A 12,105-nucleotide genomic window follows, 5' to 3' on the forward strand; every position below is an offset into this window, starting at 1 on the left:
ATCTTCCCTCTGCCCCGCCCCCAGCACACACACACACACCCCCCACAGGAAGTTCTTTCTGCTAAGACAGGGCTCCTCTCCTCTGTGCTCATGGTCTTCCAAAAGCCACAGTCCTGTGGAAGGGCATTTGGGTTCGAATACACTGCAAGAGTCATCTCACCCTTGCTTTTGGAACTGGCCCCCAATTCCATGCCCTCTGTGTTCAGGGGAGGCTGGGCTCCCAACAGCTGCTCAGGGGGTCGCTTCAGAAGGCAGCTGTTAAGATCCTGCCCAGAGCCTTCTCATGGGAGCTCACCCTGGGGTAAGGGTCAAGGCAGCTCACAGAGCCAGTGAGAATGGAATCTCACTAAGCCCTGTGCTGTCCTAAGGCGAGGGTATGACGTATATTCTGAGAGTACTGGGAAGAAAAGGTAAAGTAGGGTTTCCTGTGGACTGCAGCCCCCAGCCCTCAACCAAACCCTGTTCAGATTCCCAGGGTACTCCAGTTCTGAATCAAGGACCACTCACCCTTCCCCCTGGTTCCCATAACCTCCACCCAGCAGACGTCAGGTGAGGGACTGGAAGAATGTGGGAGGGTTGAATGGGTCCATCTTCAGGTATGAACAAGGACCCAGCATCTTAGCTGAGACCAGCAGTCCTCAGATGACATCAGGATCACCCAGGGGCAGTGGCTAAATTTCAGGTTTCCAGGAGCCTGCCTCTTGGTATCTAATCCGGGCAGAGCAGGCCCGGAACACTGTATGAACTAAGTCTGCCCCTTCCTGGAGAACAGACTGTTCATGGACACAGGGATGGGGGCAGTCATGATCTTCAGGGGTGGTCAGTGGTGAGTCTCACTGCTGCAGGGGAAGGCTCTGCACCTCTGCCTGTGTGGCCGGCCCTGTGCGGCTCGGCGGGCCACAGGACAAAACAAATGAAAACCTGTGAAAGTTCCCCTTGCTGGAAGAGAAATTGACTGAGGGGAGGGAGATAAGGGGGAGCTGGGATCTGAATGAGATCACACACGTATAAAGTATCAATAATTTTTTTAAAGAGCCACTGGGATTTTCATACATGATTAGGTCACAGGGTTTTTGTTTTTGTTTTTAGTGAGAATCTAAGCTGGGGGTGGCTTAAGAGGACCTGCGTTCAGCCGGGCGGTGGTGGCGCACGCCTTTAATCCCAGCACTCGGGATGCAGAGGCAGGCGGATCTCTGTGAGTTCGAGACCAGCCTGATCTACAAGAGCTAGTGCCAGGACAGGCTCCAAAGCCACAGAGAAACCCTGTCTCAAAAAACCAAAAAAAAAACAAAAAACAAAAAACAAAAACAAAAAAAACAAACAAAAAAAGAGGACCTGTGTTCCATGCCCAGAACCTGCATAAAAGAGCTGAGTGAGATGATGAACTTACAAACCCAGAGGTAGGGAAGCACAGACAGGAGGATCCCTGCGGCTCCCCGACAGCCATGCTAGCCAAATCTATGAGCCCAGGTTGGTGAGAGACCCTGCTTCCAAAACCAAGGTCAGCAGCTCCTGAGAAATAGCACCCAGGGTATCCTCTGGCCTCCACACCCGTGCCCATGCACACACCTGTGTCTGCACAGACATGCGCACACACAGCCACTCACAGGTGGATCTCATCCAGCATTATCAGCACACCAACACAGCAGGTACCATCTGTGCTCTTCCTTTCTAAGTGGAGCGTCGCTCGACTGCGCATCTGCCTGGTAGCTCAGACCACGCAGGCAGGTCTCCTCAGCACAGGGAGCAGACGGTCCAGATCCAGCAGGAGCGAGGCAGGAGTCAGATCCCAGGAGCATTCCCAAGCTCTCTGCCTTCCACTCCAGAACCAAGGGTTCTCTAGGTCTCGGGGGCTTTACAGAAGCACTTCTGTGGCAGGGCCTCCTAAGAGGGAGGAACAAGCATGTGTGCGCACAGCTGGGGCCTGTTGGACAGACAGCGTGCCTGCAGGCAACTGGTAATCTGTAAACGACCCCTGTTAAAAACTGGGGGTGTCCAGAAGGGAGGACAGGGAATTTGAGACCAGTCGTGTGCTCCTTGAGTCTCAGAGTAGCCAAACCGTGGATGTGGAAGGGGGAGGAATCGGCCTGAGAGCACACCTCCTTCACAAAACTCAGGCTGGAATCATAGGAGTTTGCTGTCCTTGGGGTTGGATAGTTGGTTACATCATGGAAGTCAACAAACTTAGGCCTGCTTTTTGCCAATTTGTTTTATAGTCAACTTTGCTGAAATTCATGAATTCCATAAAGCAAAGATGTTCTTCTTGAAGAGTAAATGGGAATGTTGACATCCTGGCACTCAGAGATAACAAACAGAGTTAGGAAAACGGAGACTAAAGGGCTCTGCTCACACATGAAATTCTACTGGAAGAGACTGCAGAGGAGATAATGTGTCCTTCTTATAGGATGACACATGGATTAATGAAAATGCATCCGGGACACTGGACTATTTAGTCATTGTAGGAACATCACAGAATGTACTGACACAAACAGATAGCAGAGCCTCCTACTTGCCTAGGCTGTATGTCACCACCAACAGATTCGTCATTATGCAGCGTATGACCAGACAAACGCTCAGATAGGAGGGGCTAGAACCATGAGTGACTCAGGACAGACGCAAAGGGCTCTCTCACACAATACATAATGGCTCCCTGTCTCCCCAGTAGGTAGCTTGGCTCCCTCCACTTAACCCTGATCAGAGATGAAGGGTGGGCCCTGTCCACAAAAAAAAAAATTAATTAATTAATTAAAAAAATAAAATGACCGTAGCCAACCTTTTCTATAGGCTCTGTGGAAAGACCATCACAGCATACTCATCTAATCAAAAACAGGTCCTTTGCTAACATTGCTCTATCTCCCCAGGAATTACTTTTAATGGAATAACTTTAGAAGCACTGGACAAAATTAGAAGCTCTTGTTTTCCACGATAGCTTGAGAAATTTCCACACTCCTTAATGGGAAAATTCCTGTGTCCCACCTTGGCCCAGGAGCAGGAGGTACAGACACACTGCCTCCCAGTGGGTGCATCCTGCAATCCCAGGGGGCACTGGGCAGATGACGGGGACCCTGCAGGCTACCACATGTGTCCACCACACCTGGAGACCACGGCCCACTCGGCCTGAGCCTGAGGCTCGTGGACAGGAATGAGCACTGCCTCAAGTAGTTCATCACAGCCTTTCATTTAACTGCATGGTTGAAAGACCGACGCCAATTTAAATAAGAGATGGCGCTGGACTCCCCAAGGCCAAAGTGAAGACTAAAATGCTCGTGATCAACTGATGCACACTGAACTGTTTTGTGTACCTCACAAACATTGTGTTGATTCACAGCAACTTTATGAACTATAGACTTATTTCCCCATCTTATGGCTAGGAAGAAAGAGATCCAGAGAGCCTGCATTACTAGGCTCACCTGGGCTCAGAACCTTCCCTCCTCTGACGGCAACAGCAAGGCCAGTGAACAGGAAGTCAAAACACATAGCACAGATTCCTCCGTTCTCTCGTAAACACACCTTCAGTTCCTGCTCAGCCAGATAGATGTCACCCACCCCAAGATAGACTGCTTTCTTCTGGGTTTTCTAATCCCAACTCCTTATTAAGGCCCAAGATAGAACCACGAGGTGATTCAGAGGCAGAGGCGGGAACTCTGGGGCAGAGCGCTCAGCAGGAACACTTTTCCTTGGACATTTGACTATCACCCTCACCCTCCTCAAGCCTTGGGATCTTTTCGGGTCCCTGAGATCCGGGTGTTAGGGGAACGGCCCCCTACAAGCGTTTTCTCCACGCCAGGCGTCTTCCTCCATCACCTGCGGGGATGGCAAGTGGGTGTTACTCCCTGGCAGAACTTAATAGGGCACAGCTATTGTCTTTATGTGAAGAACAGCCCTCTGATCTGATCCTCTTGCTTAATGTTAGCCTGCGAGCTGCACATTTGGGTAGGTAACTGAACAGAACTGAGCTGTTGTGGGGAGGGTCTGTGGCATTCTGAAGCAGCAGCAATTTTCATAACAATCGCCCTAAACTGTCGCCTTGTTGATCAGTTTGTTCTCTGAGGCGCGTGCACGCTGCCTCTTCAGGAAGCCTGTTATTAAAGCCTCATTATCCAGGCGAGACAGACCTGGTGGAGAACTGATTACCTTGTCCCCGCTTTCTGTGTGACAGATCAGCCCCAACCTTCCCACGCACACTCCCGCCCAGGGAGACAAGGGTGAATCATGGTCTATTCAGTGCCTCTCACAGGCTCTTGCTGCTTCCACTTGCTAAGAGTGCTTCTCATGCTATGGTGGCCTATTGACGAAATTCCGTCCCTTCCACTGCCAGCCAAGGCAGCTTGGGCTGGAGGAGCCAGAGGGATAATTTGCGTGAAGTCAAGCTTCTGTAGTGACCTGGCCCATCGGAAGGGAAACAGGGCCTGTTCAGGAAAATCAGTAATCCCTCAACCAGTTGCGTCATTCAGTGGGCAGAGGCTTCTGAGCTGATGGGGCTGTGTGTGCTGCCAGCCCTCATAGAAGCATGCAGCAGCATTTGGCTTACAGCTTGACGGCGTTCTCGCTAGCACCGTCTAGATTTCTTTCAGAGTTCAACAAACCAGAAAATGAATCAAAAGAATAGCAGCCATTCGGGTGCTCTTACTATGCATGTTATGGGAGTTGTTCTTTTAATCTTCCTAGCAACTGAGCAGCAATACAGTGCCGTTCTGTCCATTTCATAGTTGAGTAAACTGAGCCCCTAACAGGCTTTGTAACATATTTAAACATGCACACATCGAGAATGAGTATTGGGGAGGTTCGGACCCAGACATGCACCCCCCACCCCCCACCCCCACCTATCGCTGTGAAGATTTCTGTGACACGGTTGAGGAACTCTGGCAAACTTCACAACCACTGGGGGAGAGGAGGCTGGGGAGCCAGCAGCTGCCATCCTTGACAACAAGGAACCCCAGATGTGGCCAATGGGGGCTTTTGTACGAGGCTTTGCGGTAAAGATCAATTAAGTCAGTCCCAAGGGTTTCTTTCTGAAAGGCAGCTCCGGATGTTGATGGTGATGAGAATAGACTTTTGGCCTCCTCTCCTGGGTCTTGTGGGCCCTGCAAACTCTAGGCAATGATCCAAGCACAAGGGCCCAAACCTTCAATGCCAGTGCTCAGGGGGCTGAGGAAAAAGGATAGCCGCGAGTTCAAGGCCAGGCTAGGAGACCTTACCTCTATTAATCAGATAAGCAGACAAATGGTGGGTGGTGATTTAGGTGCTGTCCTTCCACAGGACCTTAGGGCTAGCTCAAGGGCCCAAGGGCCACGCCCCTGGGATCAGTGCTGTTTTACTGGTTTGGTTCTAAGACACTTTCTTTCTAAGAACATATTATGTAGGCTTCCAAGGTGTCAGGGTAACAAAAAACTTTCCCTGTGGAGGGCAGTGAGACTGAGTTTCTTTCAATTATTTTATTCCTGCCACACCCTGGACTAGAAGATACTAACCTGGCATCTCGCACTGAATGTACATCTCCCCAGCACACACATCCCTTTCTTTCTTAGCATGTCTGTTGTTTCCATACTGATTCCTAGAAGTGCTTATGTGTGTGCAGAGCTGGGAGGTGGGGCCAGTAGGATCAGGTTCAAGGCTGCCAGCTTCCGCAACACACTGGGTTCAAAGCCAGCCTAGGCTCTAAGAGACTGTCCCCAGGACATCATTTATTGTTGGCTGTATGGTTTGAATTTAGATACCCCCACCCACAGGCCCATGTGTTATGGGACCTTTAGGAGATGGAGACTGGTTGGAGGAGCTGGGTTGCTAGAGGCAGGCTTTATCTGTTATAGTCTGGCCCAGGCTTTATCTGAGCCCCTACCTGCTTCCTGACCACTGAGACTGGAACAAACCACCTCATTCTCCTGCCACCCAGTGTTCCTCGATGATATCATCTCAAACCATGAGTCCTACCTTAAGGGGCTTCTCTTCAGGCCTTTGGTCAGACCAGCAGGGAAAGTTCTGGTTGCATCTACTGACATTGCAGACTCAAGCCCTTCTCCCACTCATCTCTGACTCACTGGGTGTTTTGACATTCGGGAGCTAATGTCTTTGTAATTGGATCTCTCGATGTTTGTATTCATAGTTTCTGAAACTCACCCCAAGCAAAAATCATCTAGTAAATTCTCAACAACATCATGTGCTAGTTTCAGTCATAGGAATTTTTTCAAATTTTAACTTTTCCATTCCACTCAGAACTTGTCTATTCAGACTGTGTGAGTCTAGGTAAAATATGATGCCTCTCACAGCTTAGTCTAGACAATCCGCAATAAATCAGCCAGTGAGGCCTGCCCCTTCAGTAATAATGGCAAACACTGGTCTGTTCACAGTGAGAACACTGAATGCCCCTATGGAGCAGACTAGGTCCAGATACAAAGCCCAGGAGCTGACCGGGGCTCTAACGTCCCAGATGGTCAGTGCCCACCTTTTCTGTTGCTTCAGCTCATCCTGCCTCACACAAAGAGAAGATGGAACCACAGACTTTTTTCTGTTAGACTAAGACTCTTCTCAGCCAGTAAGGAGTAAGGACTACTCCTCTGGAGAGGAGACTTTCATTCTGGACTCCCTGCGGTCTGGGCCTCTTGTAATTACCCTCTAGAGATGAAGCTAAGTGGAAGTTCAGAGGTCAACCTTCTCACTGTAGAGGGGATGTCAAACACATACTGTAGAGAGGATGTATGTCAAACACACTGGGTTGGAGTCAGGGTGAGCACTGAGCTGTCACTTTAGAGACCTCACTGTGAACACACTCATCAACAGACCACTGTGAACACACTCACCAACAGACCACACTGTGCACACGCTCACCAACAGACCACACTGTGAACATGCTCACCAACAGACCACACTGTGAACATGCTCACCAACAGACCACACTGTGAACATGCTCACCAACAGACCACACTGTGAACATGCTCACCAACAGACCTCAATGTGAACACGCTCACCAACAGATCACACTGTGAACACGCTCCCCAACAGACCACTCGGTGAACACACTCACCAACAGACCTCACTGTGAACACACTCACCAACAAACCACACAATGAACACACTCACCAGAACATAGTCTTCTAGATGGGCCACTCTGCTTCCTCTGGTTACAGACAGAACGCCCAGATGAAGGAACTGGGACTAGATGAGGGCTCAGAGGTGAACTTCATAGTGATAAACCGTACATGCTGGATCTGAGCTGTCTTCCCTAACTGGAATGTAGATGGCTTGTCCTGCGTGTGTTCCATGTGGCTCACTGGTGTCAGCCGGGGACCTGTTGGCCAATCCAGGGTAAAGAACAGAAAGTGAGGCTGGGTGAAACCTCTCACTGTCACAAGCGTTACCACGGTTTCTGTTGTTCAGGACGAGTGCACAGTCCTGAGTCAGAACCGATTGCCCAGTGTGTTGGCACTCTCCATCGGGCCCCGTGAGAGGGATCAGCTGTGCAAGGGATGGAGCATTGCTGGTGCCTTCCAGCTTAGGATCTGGGTCTCATCCATTGTGTGGGACTCTCTAGGCCCTTGTTCCTTTCCATAGAGAGAGAAGGGAGTAATTCCTTCATAATGGTACTCAGTGAATCCTCACACACAGTGACGCCATGTCTTCACACAGAATGGACTTGACATCTTGTGTAAGGAAACCATGTTCCCCGATGACAGGAGCGTTGGGACCCAGAGCTCTCAGAGATGGCTCTGTATCCAGTCTTCACTTCAGAGCCTGCTGCTGAGCCAGTCATCGTGCTGCAAGCCTTTAACCCCAGCCCTCTGGAGGCAGAAGCACAGGCAAGCAGATCTGGTTCAGTTCAAGGCCAGTGAGTTCCAGGCCTGCCAGGACTACATAGTGAGACCCTGTCTCCAAACGAAACAAGAAACTGCTACTGAGTTCCTGATTAAACATTGCGAACTCACAGCTTGGGAGGGAATCAAAGACAAGCAACAGCAAGACAAACTCACATCGGATACCAGCTTCTCCGGCTCTGGGATGCAAAGGGAATTAGCCACACTGCTGGCTGTGCACCCTAAACCCCACCCCACACACATAGACACCCCCATAGTCTCACATACAAGGGAGCTGTAAATTCATGCAAGGCAAGAGTGGATTTTTTTAGCCTAATTTGGGAAACTAGCATTTTTGTACATTTTCTCAAATAAATTTCAATGCCTGAGAAACACTGGTGGAGGGTGGGGTGAGCTGAGTTAATCCTGGTCATTTGTGGGTGAGTGTTGAAAATCTAAAATGTTAAAAGAGGAAAAAAAGAAGAGTCCTATCTTATAAAGGCAGTGAAACCAGATGCAAACTGAAGAGTTGAACTTTATGTCCCTAATATACAAGTATATTCTAAACCATCCAACCACAATCTAGCTTTTTTTTTTTTTTGAAGTCTATGTAATAATATGTGGAGTCATAGCCAGAAGGCTAGGACTGTGGAATGTGCTTAGGGATTGAAACCACTGTATTTAAAACGTCAAAGGATCAAAGCATAGTCTACTGAAGGCCAGGTCTTCCCTGGTCCCTCGGAGCATGCGTGGCTCTCAGCAGCTGTGACACCTGCAGAATCAGAACAATGTGGACATTGCCCTCAGCCTCTCTTCTAACCGTCTCAGTTAGGGATTTTATTGCAGTGAAGAAACACCAGGACCATGACAACCCTTACACTGAAAACATTTAACTGGGATGAGTTGCTTACAGTTTCAGGGGTCAGTCCATTATCATCATGGTGGGGAGCATGGCGACAGGTAGGCAGACATGGTGCTGGAGAGGTAGCTGAGTCCTACATCTTACAGGCAACAGGAAGTCAGCTGAAACACTGGGTGGTATCCTGAGCACAGGAAACCTCAAAGCCCACCCCACAGTGGCACACGCCATACTCCAACAAAGCCACACCTAAGAGTGCACTCCCTATGAAAGGGAGTCAGCTCTGTTCAGACTACCATACCAGCCCACCCTGGTTTATAGGTCTTTATTGACTGGCCTCAGGTAATAAATGGAGATAAACATGAGCCTGCCACCAAGTATCATGAGGCCCAAAGCGTGGTGCAGCAATGCCAGCTCAGCCTATTGGACATGTTCATGGCCAGGCTGTGTAGCTGGAGAAGAGCTGTCCACTGAAGGAACAGTGAGCTTTCTTGAGGCGCAAGGGCAAACGTTTGCCCCATGTTTAATTTTAGATGTCTGATTAATTACAGCCAGATAAAAACTGTGTCTCAGCCAGGAGCCCCAGCGGAACTGAATTTTAGAAGGAAGAAATTGCAGTGTAAGAGTCTTTCTGTGTCTTCTTAGAAACCTGAGTATTTCAGTATTTCAGAATGTGGGCATCAGCAGCCCACCACAGTGCAACTCCAGGGGACCATTAAAGCCAGGATATTGGAAGGGCAGCTTTTATTTTAAAACTGTAAACCAGTCTAGGACTCATGAAAGAACTGTCTGTTTCCTCGTAGAGTGGAAGAAAGCTTTAAGACCTTGTTTTGGTCCATATTTGGCTTGTCTGAGGTGATCTCGGTGGTGCTGAAATACGACCACAAATTCATTGAGAACATTGGCTACGTGCTCTACGGCGTTTATAATGTCACCATGGTAGTCGTGCTACTCAATATGCTGATAGCCATGATCAATAACTCCTATCAGGAAATCGAGGTAAGCCAGCTCAGCGCTCTCCCTCCCTCAGCCAATCGCAGCACTTGGGCAAAGACAGCAGACATGCCTGTTGTCTCACATGTGCAGCTAAGACAGTAACAGGCCTTCTTTCTGGACCATGCTGGAAGTTCCCTGTATGGCCTGGTGGCCCTGCTGCCACCACCACGTGGGAGGGCCCAGTGAGAGCAGAAGGAGCCAGGAGTATGCACCACTCAGAGAGGATGCCCACGGCACATAAGAGTGGCTGTGCGCCTGTTTCCCTTCTCCCTGACTGTGCATCTTATGAAGAGCCTACTGTGTGCCGAGTCTGTGTTGAGCACTGGTAAGACAGTGATGTTACTGTTAAGTCCCCGCCACCAAGGAGCACATGGGCCAATAAGGAAAAACAGAATGGAGGCTGGGGAGATGGCTCTGTGGGTAAAGTGCTTGCTTAGCAAGTCTGAGGCCCTGAGTCTGGATCCCCAGAACCTGTGTAAAAAGCTAGGCACGGTGGCGTATGCAGGTAATCCAAGCTCTGGGAAGCAGAAACAACAGAATCTTGGGAGCTCTCAGGCCAGCCAGCCTAGCCAGTCAGTGAACTCCAGCCTCAGTGAGAGACCTTATCACCCAAGTATGGTGGAGAGTGGTGGAGATGGATCCCCAACATAAATTATGGCCTCTAGATGCAAACACATAAGTGTGCACACTCATATATCCATGCATGCACATCCCCTACACACATACACACGCAAAAGCAAACAAAACAGGTAAAAGCTGGTGAGACGGCTCAACAGGTAAAGGTACTCGCTATAGAGTCCTGACGACCTGAGTTCAACCCCCAGAACCAACATAAAAGCGGGAAGAAAAACCAACTGCACAACGCCGTCTTGACCTCCACGTGTGCACTGCAGCACATGCATTCCCACACCACACACACACACACCACATACACACACACACCACATACACACACACCACATACACACACACACCACATACACACACACCACATACACACACACCACATACACACACACACCACATACACACACACCACATACACACACACCACATACACACACACACCACATACACACACACACCACATACACACACACCACATACACACACACACCACATACACACACACACACCACACACACACACCACATACACACACACACCACATACACACACCACATAAACACACACACACCACATACACACACACACACCACACACACACACCACATACACACACACACCACACACACACACACCACATACACACACACACCACATACACACACCACATAAACACACACACACCACATACACACACACACCACATACACACAGTGATAAATAATTCTTTAGTCTCTTGACCTCCACACACACACACACACACACACACAGAGTAATAAATAATTCTTTAGTCTTAAAAGGACAGGTAAGGCAATCATCAAATCACCATGCTCTGGGGTCAACACAGCCGGGCACAGAAGATGCACAACAAAGGGGGAGAAACTGATGGGAAGCTTGGGGACTTTAAAGATGAACTTTACTTTGCCAGAAAGATAAAGGCTGTGGTAGAGCATTCACCCGGCACATGCAAGGCCTTGGATGTGATCCCCAGTGAGGTACAGAGGAAGCAGAAAGGAGATCATTTTAAATAATGAAGTTGGGATACAGCTCGATGGTAGCATGTGCCTGGCAAAGTCATAGTCCAGTCCCCAGCTCTGCAAAGAAACAAAAGGTACGAACAGATCCTTTATTAGGATCTAACATACATAAGCCGTGGTTTAGTCTTATTTAGAACATCAGAAAAGTAAAAGCAACACAAATGAGCAATAATAGGAATCAAGTTAAATTGATTGTGACGAATCTGAACACAGGGATATCGTTTAACTTAGTGGAAAAGAAAGGAAAGCATGGTGGGGATGGGCAGCAAGGCGGCTCAGCAGGTAAAGGAGCTGTTGCCAAGCCTGACGACCTGAGTTCAATCCCAGCATTGCATGGCAGAAAGGGAGAACTGACTTCGCGTGTTGTTCTCTGACTCCACATATGCGCATGGCATGTGCGCACCAAACACCTATGCACACAAAATAATAGATACGTGCAGCACATTTCTTAAAGATCAGTGCTCCTGCATGTCATCCCAGCACACAGCAGCCAAACAGAAACATGGCAAGACTAAGTCTTAGAAGCAGACAAACAAAAAAGATGGGCGGTTTTAGCTAAACTAAGGCAGTGAAGCCCCCAAGCCTTGCTGTTAAGAGGAATGCAGAGGCAACTTGCAGAATGATATAAATAGTGCATTCTTCTCCTGTGGAAGAGGGGACACAGGGGAGTGTGAGTTCACCCCCTTTGTCACTGCATGTGTGTTTGGGAAAGAAAAAACTTCTCAAGGAAGCCATAGGAAAGATATGTGGGGCTGGAGAGACGGCTCAGTGATTAAGAGCGGGTACCGCTCCTGCAGGG

At 49.1% G+C, this 12,105-nt stretch overlaps 1 protein-coding gene across 1 annotated transcript in view; it reads left to right on the forward strand.

Annotated features, from left to right (window-relative positions):
* Positions 1 to 12,105, forward strand: part of LOC121453413 (short transient receptor potential channel 7-like) — a 121,721-nt gene that overhangs the window by 98,073 nt on the left and 11,543 nt on the right. The window contains exon 8 of the mRNA XM_041660164.1: positions 9,450 to 9,645. Coding sequence (XP_041516098.1) covers positions 9,450 to 9,645 — 196 coding nt within the window. The remainder of the gene's footprint in view (positions 1 to 9,449; positions 9,646 to 12,105) is intronic.

This window comes from Microtus oregoni, unplaced genomic scaffold (assembly GCF_018167655.1).
Source record: "Microtus oregoni isolate MIOR12 unplaced genomic scaffold, Mior012 000011F_ref0000422, whole genome shotgun sequence".
Classification (NCBI taxonomy): domain Eukaryota; kingdom Metazoa; phylum Chordata; class Mammalia; order Rodentia; family Cricetidae; genus Microtus; species Microtus oregoni.